General features: G+C 40.7%; 1 protein-coding gene across 5 annotated transcripts; it reads left to right on the forward strand.

Annotated features, from left to right (window-relative positions):
• Positions 1 to 28: 28 nt before the first annotated feature.
• Positions 29 to 10,938, forward strand: UCHL1 (ubiquitin C-terminal hydrolase L1). Of its 5 annotated transcripts, none has more exons than XM_077136727.1 (8): positions 29 to 158; positions 271 to 866; positions 3,676 to 3,826; positions 5,952 to 6,037; positions 6,116 to 6,163; positions 6,891 to 6,957; positions 7,852 to 7,910; positions 8,359 to 8,540. In XM_077136727.1, exons 3-8 carry the CDS (start codon positions 3,745 to 3,747, stop codon positions 8,443 to 8,445), a joined length of 429 nt encoding a protein of 142 aa, XP_076992842.1. In that variant the 5' UTR covers positions 29 to 158; positions 271 to 866; positions 3,676 to 3,744; the 3' UTR covers positions 8,446 to 8,540. The 5 variants fall into 5 exon arrangements, with proteins under 5 accessions (XP_076992842.1, XP_076992843.1, XP_076992841.1 ...); XM_077136726.1 differs by lacking the exon at positions 8,359 to 8,540 and adding an exon at positions 10,602 to 10,938 and having other exon boundaries at positions 33 to 158; XM_077136728.1 differs by lacking the exons at positions 6,116 to 6,163; positions 8,359 to 8,540 and adding an exon at positions 10,602 to 10,938.
• The last annotated feature ends 3,818 nt before the right edge of the window (positions 10,939 to 14,756 follow it).

Here is a 14,756-nt window from a genome sequence, read left to right on the forward strand (position 1 = left end):
CCCTGCTCCCCCCCACGCAGGCACCCACAGTGCGTCAGGCCAGCTCTTTATAGCGGCAGCCTGGGCGTCTCCGTTCGCTGTTTTTCCTTTTCTCTCCTTGCTGACTGCTCTCGCTGTTCTCGAAGATGCAGCTCAAACCGTTGGAAATTAACCCGGAGGTGAGCGCCAGGTGCACGGTTGCTTGGGGGAGGGCAGGGATCAGGGCCAGTTCTCGCCAGGTTGCCAGGCTGACTGGTTTTACTGTATTTGTTCTTTGCATTTGCCTTTCAGATGCTGAACAAAGTGAGTGGCGTCTCGCGCCGCCCCTGTCTCCTCTCCCCCGGGAGCGTCGAGGCGGAGACGCCCACCGGCCTCGGCTGCGTTTCAGGAATCGAGCGCGCACCAGAGGCGGCCCGGCTGGGGCGCGCGGGCTGTGCATCCTCCCTGTGCCCCTGCTTCGGGGTGATGACTCTGCGAAAGCGGGTTGGGGGAGTTAGAAGGGGCCGCGGCCTGCAAACGCCTAGCGAGCTCCCGAGGGCGTGGCGCGGGGTCTCGCGGACACGGGTGCTCGGGCTTCGCGGCAGCCACGTGTGGGCCGCGCTTTGTGCTGTGTCATTGCGCCGACGGTGGTGGGGGCGGGGTGAGGCCGGGGCTCCTCCCAGGGTGGAGTGGGGGCGCGCGAGCCGGCCCCGCCCTCGGGCAGGTGCCGGTGGCTTGCTTGTCCCCGTGCGCCTGGCCGCCTTGTCTCCTCTCCGCAGGTGCTGGTCCGGCTGGGGGTCGCGGGCCACTGGCGCTTCGTGGACGTGCTGGGACTGGAGGAGGACGCTCTGGGCTCGGTACCAGCGCCTGCCTGCGCGCTGCTCCTTCTGTTTCCCCTCACCGCCCAGGTAGGGCGTGGGGCCGGAGGAGGGCCGGTTGCCCTCCTCAAGCGTTTCAGGCAGGGGAGACTCCCCACTCCCCTCCCTGACTGGCCTGGGTGTTCAGACCTGGCAAAAATGCCTGGCCCCCGTGGGGGATGAAGGGCACGCCTCTCAGGGAGAGAGGAGCCTCCCCCTTTTCGGTAGCTACTCCTTGGAGCTCATGCTCAAATAGGGCCTATTGCCTCCTCCCTCATCCAGCCAAAGTCGCCTTAAATTTGGAAGACAAACAGCATCTCACGTCCATCTATCATCCCAGTTTTACAGGGAAATAACCCATTTTGCGAATCGCTCAAAGTTGTTTAGTCTTTAATACTTCGGCTTCAAGAAATGGCTGGTTGTTTTCCTTTAAGAGCTGTGACCTGTCAGCTTCTTGTTTGCTATAAAATGGAGGTTGGCAGCTTCAAGACAGGTTCTCTAATTCGCTACCTTCCCAGCCTGTGAGGCGGTTTTCATAGACCCTACGGGATTCTTCCGTCTCACGGGATTCTTCCGTCTCACGGCCTTAACTCCAAGCCCCAGAACTTGCTTCGTTAGGCTCTTGATTGTGTGTGTGTGTGTGTGTGTGTGTGTGTTTAGCTTGATCATTTTTTGTGTGGCTGTTTGGGTACCTCTTTCCCCCTCTGTCTTCCTCCTTCCTTTCTGACTTTGCAGAAAATAGGAGTTAGGTTGGTATTAGAGCAGGGAAACACCTTTTCATTTCCCTTAGGATGGTCTACTTCCTACAAATGTGCTCGAATATATGTATCTCAAAGGCTGAGTGCCACATGTAAAAAGGTAGCTGAGATAACTGTTTTCTTAACTAATGAGCATGGCATTGATATATCCTATTGCTGTCACTTAACTTCTAACATGGGAGTGGTTAAAATTTGCATCAGCAAAACTTGGGCAACACTCCAAACACAGAATAAGCCTAACTGAGTAGTGTCCAAACGCTGGATGTGCTAGAAGCATCCTCATTATAAATCAAGCCCCGTGGGAAATGCCAGGCCTTTCTTCTGATAAATGGCTGAGAGTTAAGGATAAAAAGCACCTAAGAAAGCTTTTAGATAAATCCACTGACAGGTTTTTATTGCCAAAGCCTTTACTTAGGCAAAAAAAGGAGCTGCCAAATAATAGCAATTCAAATGAGCTTCCCCATTGACTGAATCCAGTGCAGTCTCCTTTCTCCCACTTGAGTGTCTCCTCAGATCGAAAATGATTAGAGGAACCATGATGACTCGGAGGTTTTGCGCAGCACTCAGAGAAGAGGCCTCAGGGAGGCAGTGGTGCAGGGCCTTTGCCTTCAGAGGCCCACTGGTTTTGTTGCTGGATCTGACAGCTCTCCTAGAGAACATTCTGGTTTGAATAACTTATTTCCAGTTCAATCCAGCAGATTTACTGCACGTCTGTTGTGCTAAAACTAAACAAAACAAAACCACCCACTAGACTAAATGCTGAAGCAAAATCAAAGAAAAATTAAGGTGTATAAGTTGACTTCCCAAAGAAGCTAATGTGAATTTAATAAGGATTTAGTTTTGACTCAGAGTATTATGAATTCCTAAATGGTCACTTCTAAAACATTAAGTCCCTGTGAGATATTTATGCAAGTGTCTCCACGGAAGAGCACAAATGACCCTAAAGGACTCCCTCCCTCCTTTTTTCTTTTTAATTTAATTAAACTAAGAAAGTAAAAGCCCTTAACAATCAATGAGTAATAATTCAAGGATTTGGTAGATTCTTACCTAGTTGGAGTTTTAAGTTGATCTGTGGCTACAGCATTGTGGGATGATGAATCTCAAATCAGTGGAAGAGATTTTGTTCCTCTAATAGTACCACACAGCTTGCTGAAATGTTCCATGTGCAGTGAAAAAAGGTTGCTAGAATTGAAAATATGTTTCTGGTGTTATCTTGGAATTTTGCTTCTTATGGGAAAGTGTTGTTTCTTTAGCATTAGCACTCTGGCTTTTAACTGGGAAATCATACCTTGAAGATTTTTAAAACTGATTAGAGCAAAGTCCAGACAAGCCCACTAAATTGTTATATAAAAGCACTAACAGTTGTTTTGAGGTGTCATTTACCAGTCCTCCTCTCTCCACTCCACCCCCAATTGCTAGTCTGTCCTCACATGAAGGCCAAACAAGTGTCACATTCCCCTCTTTTCAGATGAGGAGAAGGTTTTGAAAAAGCACAGCTGAAAAGACCAGATGTCTTTCCTTCCTTTACAAGAAAGGGAGGAGGGGAGAGAGTATGAAATAATTTCTTTGAATTGCTTTTTCCTTTTAATCATTATTAAGGCTTGCTTGTCTGTTGGAAGAGTAATAAACTTGGACAGAATTGAAGTAGAACTTGAAAGAATAGTGAAGTATGAAACTAATTGGTACTTTTGTTTGGCATTTTGATCAAAGATGGACTGGGATGCCCATATGATACTGTTTTTGTTATTGCTAAAGAAAGAAAATAATGAACTGATATATCTCTTTTTCTATCTGATCTAATGACACCATCCATTTCAAGCTAAAAGGTTGCAGTGGTGTCTAGACAAAGTCTTGGTCACTCTCCAAGGCATTTACTGCACTGCAGCATCAGGGTGGAGTCTCAGAAGCGCTCAGAACCCCACAGGCTGGTGTGAGTGTGGGAGGCAGACAGACCATTCTCTGGGCGTTGGCCAGCATCTAGAACCCAGGCTCCTGTTTGCTCAACCCACATGTGTTTCCATTTAGGAGGGAGAACTTGCTGTGCTGCCATCTGTTATTTCTTTGCATTTTCGATTAGAAAGATAACAATCTTATGTTTGCAGCATGAGAACTTCAGGAAAAAACAGATCGAGGAACTGAAGGGACAAGAAGTTAGTCCTAAAGTATACTTCATGAAGCAGACCATCGGGAACTCCTGTGGTACAATTGGACTTATACATGCAGTGGCCAATAATCAGGACAAACTGGACTTTGGTAAGAATAGGTTTCAAGGTCTGCTCTCTTCAAGTTAAATTTGGAATTTGGAAGTCGAAATACCTAGTTAACCTTGAGTGATAACTCTTCATTCTAACCCTCTGGATCTATTTAGTGAAGTCATTGCCTTAAAATTATTTGAAACCTTTGCAGTCGTGGCTACTTCTTACCCAAATAGTATTAGTAGATGAATTCTTATTGTTTCTCTCCTTTGAGGGAAGGAAACTCATTTACCAAGAAGCATGGTTGGGCATTCTCCATCAAAAGTGGAAGAGCAAGTGCTATCTAGACTTTATACTGCCCTTGTGCATATGCTCTCCCAGCTGGCAGACATCCTAAATGGATCTGAGGCAAAGGAAAAAAACATTTGAAGGCCCATTATTGTAGTGATTCTCAGATGTTCCCATTCAGTTCTCAGTGATCCTGTAGAACTAGAGATATTAAGCTATAAAATGTCAACAGTTAATGGCCCACCTTTAATGATTCTGTCTCATAAGCAATAGAAGAACCAACACAGCTTAGAGCAAATGATTTTTGTTTGGGAGGCATAGCAGCAGGCCAAAACCCCAGAAGAATCAACAGAACTTAGAGCAGATGGATTCTTATAGGGAGGCATAGCAGCAAGCTGAAATCCCGAAAGACCCAGCTGAGAACTAGTCAAGGGCTTTATCCCCTGACATTCCTACCCAGATGGATGCTATGGAGGAAGCAAAAGAAATGAGGCTCAGCTCTTGTCAGAGGCCTAATTAACAGTACTAAGCCTTGTTAAAAACCATGGCTGTTATCTATGATTTAGTCAAGAGGTCAAATAACTCTTGTAAAGGTCCAGAGACTAAATATTTTAGGGTGTGAGGGTTACCTTGTCTCTGCTGTTATGCAAAAGCAATCACACATAAGATGCAAACAAGGGAATATGGCTGTGTTCCAGTAAAACTTTATAATAATGGACAGTGGTTTTCCAACTCCTAATTTATACAGTGGGTGAGAGTGGCTAGAATTGAGCAACTTCAGCTAATAATCCACATTGTTGTTTTTGGTATGTCATGTGTATATCGGTATATACACAAATATGTATGATTTTTGTTTTAACTAGCAGAGCATAGCCAAGACTATTCCTGTTATACTTTTGAAATAATGGTTTGTCTGGCCATAAATACCCAGATGTTCTAGAAGTTGCTTTTTCAAATATTGGCTTGCTTGAGCGGTATTAAAAATTGTAGCTTGAGTCTTTGTTTCTTCTATAGTAAGTCTCACTTCATTTAGAGTACTGCATGCCTGAGTTCAGCAGAGATAGTGTGACTTTTTTGTAACCATGGTAACAATGATGTCAAACACTTCATCTAAGTCATAGATTTCTTCTGAGCTCAGAACATTCCTGTTACATCCACATTTTGAATGGTCTCCATCCAACAGAATTTAAAAAAAAAAGTGTAGATGAAAGTTCAAATTGAAGTCTTTTAAAATGTGAGTGTGTCATGCTGTAGTTCTATCATCAGTGACTCCTTTATCCACACTGAGCAAAAACAATGCCCTTATACCTACAGTCAGCCAGTTGTCTATTTGGCTCTTTACATTTCTATTGAGGACGTTTACAGTAATGTCAATCTGGATAACTGAATTATTGAGACTGAATTTCCTACCCTGAAATAAAAATCTCTGGTTGAGAACTGTTACTAGGTTAGAATGTTACTGTAGGGTCATGTACACAAAACATGCACTGTGACAGGTGCTGTAGATGCGACCATAGACATGACAGTCTGTAAAGATGGCACTAAAAATGTCACAAATAATGTGTTACCATTGGTTAAGTACTGTAAGAAAGTGATTAGCTGAGATTTAAGGACTTAAAGGAAAGGTAGCCAGGTGAAAGTGGGTGTCACAGAGCAGAGGTAAAAAAAAAAGTTCAGCTTGGGAGGAAGGGAGAGGCACCTCTGTCTGGAAAGTAGTGAGTTAGGGGAGAACTTGGGAAGGGGGCTGGGGAGGAAGAGCCAGCCCATCCACACCCTTAAGGATTCAGGCCACTAAGCATGACCAGCTATGTAGCGGCTTTAGTCAGCATTTGCATTAATTTTTTTTCCACTTGCATTATTTTATGTGTACTAATAAGTGCATTCATTTTTAAAAGAGGATGGGTCAGTCCTGAAACAGTTTCTTTCTGAAACGGAGAAGATGTCACCTGAAGACCGAGCAAAATGCTTTGAAAAGAATGAGGTAGGATGAGAACTTTCAGCCCATCGCTTTCCTTAAAATCTGGAAATCCTCATGCTAATTATTTTCTCTCTTCTGCAGGCCATTCAGGCAGCCCATGATGCTGTAGCACAGGAAGGCCAATGTCGGGTAAATGCAAATCAGGCAGTCCAGGTGCTACCTGTGTTTTCACTGAAATATGTGTGCCCTCTTGCTGGAGCACACAGCAAATGGTGTTATCCACCCAAGAGCCAAATTAATAACAGAAAATTCTACTCAAATGATGCTTTGACCAGAGTTTTTCATAAAAATGGTTCTTCAGAAATCTAGTTGGCATCTTCACTAAATTCCAAGCTGTAGTGTATTGTTTAGACCCAAATGAGTTTTAAAGAGTGACTAATACCTCTTCTAATAGTTCAGCATTTCAAGTATTCTTCTCAGAGACTGTTTTGGAGAGAGTAAAGAAGACTCTTAACAATGAAGACTGACAATTTCTAGAACCCTTAAATGTCCTATAATCTGAACAAAACTTCCAAGTCAATTGCTAAGTTAGATTTCAGTAGATTTAACTAATAGTTGGCTAAAGTTGCCACTTTTTAGTGTTGACCTTGGGTGGGATACTTATCCTTCATAAGCCTTAATTTCTTCAGTAAGTTGTATATGACAGTAACTATCTCACAGGATTGCTCTGGTAACTATAGCATATCTTCCTTAATGGACTTAGAGTAGGGCCTGGTATATAGGAAATATTAGCTATAATAATTTTAAATAAAATATAAGCATGTCGTTTCAACAGAGTTGCGCTTGAATATCAAGCGAAGTTATTTTAAACAACTTAATTTCAAAATACTCATTAAAATTTTTTTTGACTCTTCAGGTAGATGACAAGGTGAACTTCCATTTTATTCTGTTTAACAACGTGGATGGCCACCTCTATGAACTTGGTATGTTTTTAATTCCATTTCTGGAATCCCATATGGTTTTGTGCATTCTTCAGGTTTATTTTTCTTACAGTATTGGTTGTTGTGGCCCTTATTGTCATTGTTAACGAAGTCAGAACAATGAGATATTTTTATGGGGGCATTTAATCCTTTATCTATCATATGCCGAATGTCCCCCTCATGCAGCTGATTTGCCAAATGAAAGGCTTTAGGCCCAAACCAGTAAAGAGAATATATCTCACAGTTCAACATATGTCTTTAATCTTTCTCTGCGCACATCTCCTGCTATACCATCCCAGTAATGGGTCTCCAACGTCATCCTTTTCAGGCAGAGAGGACTTTTGGAAAAGGTTCAATGCCTGAACATAACCCTGTTTGTGTAAAAGGGATTTGGACAATGTTGGGGTGATTTCTATTAACTGGCCTATGACAAGACATTTTACCCATATTGGAAGATTTATCCCCTCTTTATTAATAGAAAAGACTGCTCTACCTAGTCAACAGAAGACTGTACCTGTGGACAAACAGGGACAAAGGAGTCTTGGGACATTCAGCAGTCATTGAGGGGAAATGAAATCTCAAGGATCCCTTCTTATCTTCGTCTTTCCTGTCCCCCAGACTCTGTATCTGAATTTTGCTCTGTGACCCTTCCTCAGAGATGGGGACACAGGCCCCTCTATCAGCGTAGCTGGATTGGCTTTGTTTGGTCTCATTGATTGTGGATTAGAATCTCCTGGGATGGATATTTAGCAACACTTGACCCTCATCTCCAACCTTTTGCTCCGTAATCAGGCTTCCTTTTGTGGGGATGGTGGGGGTATTCATGAGAGTCTGAAATGTCTGAGCTGCTTAAGAAAATGTACAGAGAAAATTGACATGGCAGGCTTCTTTATGCAGATGGACGAATGCCTTTCCCAGTGAACCATGGCACCAGTTCAGAGGACTCACTATTGCAGGTAATCTTTGGAATCTCTCTCCACCAGGGACCACCTTTAATTTTCTTGAACCAAATTGTCTATTTTAAAGTGTTAACACTGTTTCAGTAAAGCCAGCACCAATGGTCTGGGTTAAAAGCACTCATTAGGGCTTAGATCATCTTGAGTGGTTCTATCTACTTTATGTATAGCAAGTGGTTTTAAACAGGATCCTTCAGAGCAGCCTGACTAATCAGTATTGTGTGCTGTCTTGTTGGAATTAGCCTGAAAGCCATTGCTTTGCTTCCTTGTGGAATTAAGGTGATCACTTGTCATATTGTCAGATTACATCCCAGATCACAACTCACCTTATAGCAACCTGAGCCTTTCATAATCCCTCTAAAATGGCTAGATTAAGTTAGTCTTTTATTTAGAGTGCTCTGCATTCTGGTTAGGCAATTAAATTCATGATTTTTTTCTTCCCACATAGCTCACTGTTAACAGTTTCAGAGTATCAAATTCAGTCCAGGATCACTGTGTCACCATCCTAGTACAAGTGACCCCCAAAACTTCTTAATTCTGTGCTGGAAATGAGTCCTCAGAATTGATTCGCTGTATAAAGGGAAACTGCTTATTTACAATAAAATGCAAAATGCTGTTAAGGTATCACTACTTAATTTGTGGTTATAGAAGCCATAAAGTAATCGTTTTTGAGTGCTTAGTGTGCACAGACCTGGAGTCCATAAACTCTTTCTGTAAAGAGTCGAATAGAAAACATAGGCCTTTGAGGGTGAGTGGTCTCTATTGCAAGTATTCATCTGTGCTGTTACAACTCTACAGCCCTTGTAACTCTAAAACAGCCATGGACAATGTTTAAATGAATATGGGTGACTGAGCTCCAATAAAACTTTACAAAAGTGTCCTGCAGGTCCATGTAATGTGAGTTGCCAACCCCAGTGCTAAGCTCCATTCTAAGTGATTTGTATTTATTATGAAATTCTTTTAATGCACTATGAGGTAGGTATTATTATCCCCAATTTACAGATGAGGAAACTGAGGTGCAGAGAGGCTAAGTAATGCTAGAGTCAATGACCTGAATGCAGAGCCATGTTTCAAACCTCTACAGTCTACCTCTGGAGTCTATGCTCTTAGCCCCTATATAGTATTTTGGGGTACATCTAGACCTGATAATGTTAAGGTGCTTATTGACCAAATTATGCCACTGTTACAGGGAGGATCGTTTATACTTGTCATCTGTCAGAAACACCTGAGATGAGTTAAAGCTAATTCTTGAGTATCAAAGGGTATATGGGAATAGTAGAGTAAGAGAGAGACCTATAAGAGAGAGTGAGGGTGGGATATTTGCAAGAGAAAGTCAGAATTTCTTTGTGAAAGAGAATAAAGAACAGAGGCAAAATTTCTGGATTTTCTCCATTTGTGGGAAAGATTCTGGTCTTTCTAATAAAACTTGTAAGGTACATACTAACTCATCTAATCCTGTGGAATATGCTATAAAATATGCCTCATAGAGAATACCTAAAACTATTATGTGAATAGAATTTGAGATACAGGGAAGGTACAAAACTATTTTTGTACTCATTTCAAATTATGTAAATATAAACCATTATCTTAGTTAAATTCTTAGCCTAAGCAAGGATGAGTCTATATGGGTAGAGGTGTTTTAGTTTGTCTACAGTGTACACTAAATTAATTATTGTTAAAGCAGTAATAAAATATATAAACTTAACCCAAGTATTCCAAAGTTGAATGAATTAGTTTACTGCTCACTAAGAAAGTTGTCTGTCTATTCTGTTTAAAGATATATACTTTGCACTCGTTTTAATTTAGGGAGAGGAGGTGTGGGTTATCAACTTATTAAAAATTCTGATAGAGAATGAAATGTGAATGTCAATCTAGACCTACATATGCAGACCCTTTAGTTTTTAAAGTGATTTGAAAGCTGGAGCACTGAAGAGTCTCCAGCGTAGGCCAAACTCTTTATCCAGTCTGAGACTTTTAGATTCTAGGAGCTGATGTTCCATCACTATTCTTTGTCATAGAGTCTTCCCTTTCCTCTTGAAGGTTCTCAGCTTACTGTGGTTTGTGGAATTACCTTTCTCCTAAGTCCCCTGACTTATTACAAATTGGGCATTGACATTTATGATTCCAAGGCAGTTAAACCCTAGAATTCAGTAAATAACAAACATTGGGATCAATTTTCTAACTTACCAGTCTTTTAAACCTAGCTTAGAATTATTAACACATTTGATTCCCATTGCAGTGTTATAAATTCATTACTTTTCTATGACTGGAATTCCAGGTATTCACTCTTAACCTTAAGGCTGTTTTATAAAATGTTTACTTAGAAGAAATTTGTCCCTACTCTAGAAATTTCTGAGTTAAAAGTTTTCTCTTGAAAAATCAATTTTCTGTCTTGTTTGAGGAAAGAACATTTGGTTCTGTTGCCAAAACCAAGTGCACATGGCAGGCAGAAGCATAGAGCTATTTGGTGGAAGTGATACAGGAATTGAGGCTTCTGAAAGCCAAGTCTGCAGTGTTGTGCTTGTCTTTTCCACCACTCGATTTTCTTCTCTTACTTTTTAAAGCCCTGGTTTTAAGTTTAGTGGAAGATTTTAAATTAGCAAAGATGGACTTTGAGCTTTAGAGAATTTCCTTTTGAAACTGGTTTTGTGCTGTTGGTGTTTGGATTCTGATGACTTTGCTCCTTTTCAGGACGCTGCCAAGGTGTGCAGAGAATTCACTGAGCGTGAGCAAGGAGAAGTCCGCTTTTCCGCTGTGGCCCTCTCCAAGGCAGCCTAATGCCCCACGGAGGAACTTACCTTTTCTTCCCTCTTCCCTTCAACATGATAAGGCACACCTATCAATGCAGTCAAATGCTGTTCTCCTTCTTTTCTGCAGAAATGCTCTTACCCTTAGCCATGCCCAGGCACTAGCAGCTCAACTTTCCATCGAGCAAAATTTGGTATAAGCTTCAGTTGGCAAAGTACTTCGCCCCTCCAACTCACTACTGTATGTCTTGTACCTTATTATCTAATGCTTTAAATGGCTACTTTGGTTTGTGTCTGTAAGTTAAGGCCTTGGATGTGGTTTAATTATTTGTCAATAAAAGGAATAAAACTTTTCTGCTGATAAGAGATAAGCCTAAGCTGGTTTTCATTTCTCTTATGCTCCCTCCATCTCAAGTTATCTTGATAGTAATATGTGAATGTTTTACAAGTAATTTAAACAAAAATTGTCATAAATTTCCCCTGTGCTTTGGTTGAATATTTGTAGACTTTTAAAAATGTGTTTATATTCCTATATGAACCTATAAAAACTAGTTTTTAAAACAATACAGAATTTAAGACAACTTTAGATTTACAGAAAAAATTAAAAGACTATAGAGTTCCTATACTTTCTCGCCTAGATTCATATATTAATATGTTACATTATTAATTTGTACAATATTAAATGAAAGTCTGTACTTGGTACAGATTCTTTTAGTTTTTACCTACTATTTTTTATTATTAATTTTTGGTTCTGGAATCCTATCCAGGAAGCATAATACATTTAGTTACCATATTTCATTAGGCTCCTCTTGGCTGTGAGAGTTTTTCTGGCTTTCCTTGTCTTTGATAACCTTGACAGTTACACTGCTCAGCTATTTTGTGAGAAAGCTCCACTATTGGAATTTGTCTGTTTTTCTCATCATAAAACTGCAGTTTTGGGTCTTAGGGAGGAAGACCATTGAAGAAAAAGTGCTGTTTTCATTGCATTATAACTAGGGTACTTACTATCAACATGATATGTCACTATTGTTAACCTTGATCACCTGCTCAGGTAGCATTTGTCAGGTTTTTCTACTGTAAATTTACCTATTCCCCCCTCCTTTTTCCATATTGTACTCTTTGGAAGGAAGTGGCTGTACACAGGCCACACTTAGAGTGGAGAGTTATGTTTCCCTTCCCTGAGAGTAGAATATGTATATAAATTATTTGTAATTCTACAAGGGAGATTTGTCTCTTCTCCCCTTTTACTTTTTTATTCAATCTTTTTATCAGTATGGATTCTTGGGTACAGATTTTATACTTAGGATTATAATCCAATATATTTTGTTGCTCAAGTTGTCCCAGCATTGGCTATTGGGAGCCTTTTCAGTTTGCTGTTGTGTCCCTTTTAATATACCCACATAGATGTAGGTTTTGTTTAGATTCTGTTTTTCTTGGAGCATTATATTTTATAGAATCTAGATTTTTAAAAATTTTTATTAATAAAACCAATCGACATACAATATGAACATTCTTTTTTATCACATAGTTGTATCTTCATCATCATGATCATTTCTTAGAACATTTACATCAATTCAGAAAAAAAATATTAAAATTCATACATACCATGCCCTTTACCCCTCCCATTCATTGATCACTAGCATTTTAATCTAAATATATTTTGATGTTTGTTCCACCTATTATTTATTTATTTTTAACCCATATGTTTTTCCCATCTGTCCATAAGGTAGATAAAAGGATCATCAGACAAGGTTTTCACAATCACAGTTACATTGTGAAAGCTATATCATTATACAATCATCTTCAAGAAACATGGCTGCTGGAACACATCTCTACATTTTCAGGCAGTTCCCTCCAGTCTCTCTTGTTATGTCTTAACTAAAAAGGTGATATCTACTTAATGCGTAAGAATAACCTCCAGGATAACCTCTTGACTCTGGAATCTGTCAGCCATTGACACTTTATTTTGTCTCGTTTCTCTCTTCCCCCTTTAGGTGGAGAAAGTTTTCTCAGTCCTTTGGTGCTGAGTCCCAGCTCATTCTAGGATTTCTGTCTCATGTTGCCAGGAAGATCCACACCCCTGGGAGTCATGTCCCATGTAGAGAGGGGTAGGGCAGTGAGTTTGTCATGTTGGCTGAGAGAGGCCACATGTCAGCAACAAAAGAGGTTCTCTTAGGGGTGACTCTTCGGCCTAATTTTAAGTAGGCTTAGCCTATCCTTTGTGGGGCTAAGTTTCATAGGAACAAACCCCAAGATTGGGTGCTTAACCTATTGCTTTGGTTTTCCCCCCTGCTTGTGAGAATAACAAGAATTCTCCACTTGGGGAAGTTGAATTTTCCCCCTTTCTCACCATTCCCCCAAGGGGATTTGCAAATAGTTTTTTATTCAGTGTTCAAATCCTTCTGGGAGAATCTAGATTTTTAACAAGTGTCTTTGGCACTCGTTATTAAATCCTCCTTTATAGATAAGGATGTATTAATATCTATAGGCTTGCATTAATGATTAATGAGAAATTGACACTAATATTTAACAGTTCTTGTCTAGATACAAAAGAAGGGCAGTCAGGAAGAAACCCATTTTCCCTTCCCTTATGATCTTCACATGATAGCTTGATCCTGTCTGTGGCAAGAAATCTGGGTAACTTGGGTCTCATCTACCTTATTTGGCTCTGATTATTCAATGCTGATAACTTTTTTTTTAAGACCTGCAAAAAAAAAAAAAGGATTTTTACATAGGACACTATTCATGACACAGAGATTGGGAACTGTAAATTATGTGACATTGAAACAAGTCTTAACAAATATCACATTTTGGACTTTTTTACATATACTTTTTACAGTTTATCTCTTTTTTGGGGGGGAGGGGGGTGCATGGTCCAGGAATCGAACCTGGGTCTCCCACATGGAAGGTGAGCATTCTACCACTGAACCACCCATGCCCCCACAGTTTCTCTCTCTCTTTTTTTTTTGGCTTGGGCAGGCACTGGGAGTCAAACGCAGGTCTCCAGCATGGCAGGCGAGAATTCTGCCACTCAGCCACCATAGCACCACCCCAGTTCATCTCTTCTTAAAAACTGAAGTTACAGCTATGAGTCAACAAAGTGCAGTGCAGCACTTTAAGAAATATTAAATAGAGAATAAGATGAATGTTCCAAAGGAAAAAGCCATAATTTTGCCTTCAAAAGTAACTGTCCATTTTGTATCAGTTCACAGTTAAATATTTCTAACTCTTCTGTTTGGGGAGAGCAAAAGTCTTACAAGGTTTCGAGCTCCTCTATAATCTTTTTCTGAAATTCCAGCAGAAACTCAACTCTCCAGACATTTTACAGACTCTTTCATTTGACACTGACATTCTTTAGTAGCTTCCCTGAAAAAAAGTAGACGCAAAAGAGCAAGCAGAACATGTTTTGTCTGCTACTGACAGATAGATTGAAGTAAGCTCAGTAAATGTGATCGTGGTTGCCTTCCAAATCTGGGGACAACACTCCCAATCCAACTGCAAACACTAAAGCCAAACTGGATTCTTAAGGATCATGAAAGACCCTTCCACAAGTCCACGTGGTAATTAGTAGACTTGCTGCAATCCTGCCTCGGTTAAGTTCATGGTAAACAAGGTCCAAGTCAAAGACAGTTACTCTGCTTTATGGCAATAAAGATCCATGGGAATCTTGTTTTGGTTTTCGAGCACAGCCATGCGATGTTCAAAACATTTGACATATTGTTTCTTCTTTCTGTAACACTTCTGGGCAGCTTCCCTGTATTTCGTGAACTTAGCCCTCATTTGCGTGTTCTTTCTTCTGCTAGTTGCTGGGAACTGTGCAAACTTCCCAGTGAGGCAGCCCTCACAGTTCCCTGTGGCAGAGCCATGGCAGGAAGGTGGTCTGGTAGGTTGACATGCCACCTACCAGGTGTATTGCTTCCTGCTAGTCTAATATATGCTACTCAGGACTGCTGAGGTAGCGATGTTAGGGGATATTCCTTCTTCCTCGGATTTTTCTTCTTCAATCTTGGGTACATCAAGCACATCAGAGAAAAGTTCATTGAGTATTTTCTGTAAGAGTGTCTTCGTCAAAGGATGTCTCTATGTTTATGAGACTCAG

Source organism: Tamandua tetradactyla, chromosome 19 (assembly GCF_023851605.1).
Source record: "Tamandua tetradactyla isolate mTamTet1 chromosome 19, mTamTet1.pri, whole genome shotgun sequence".
NCBI classification, from domain to species: domain Eukaryota; kingdom Metazoa; phylum Chordata; class Mammalia; order Pilosa; family Myrmecophagidae; genus Tamandua; species Tamandua tetradactyla.

Bases quoted from the DNA above. Each gene is read 5' to 3' on its own strand.
- UCHL1 (XM_077136727.1), top strand. From the start codon at position 3,745: ATGAAGCAGACCATCGGGAACTCCTGTGGTACAATTGGACTTATACAT. The intron at 3,827-5,951 runs GTAAGAATAGGT...CATTTTTAAAAG, and splicing joins TCAGGACAAACTGGACTTTG to AGGATGGGTCAGTCCTGAAA. The intron at 6,038-6,115 runs GTAGGATGAGAA...TCTCTTCTGCAG, and splicing joins AATGCTTTGAAAAGAATGAG to GCCATTCAGGCAGCCCATGA.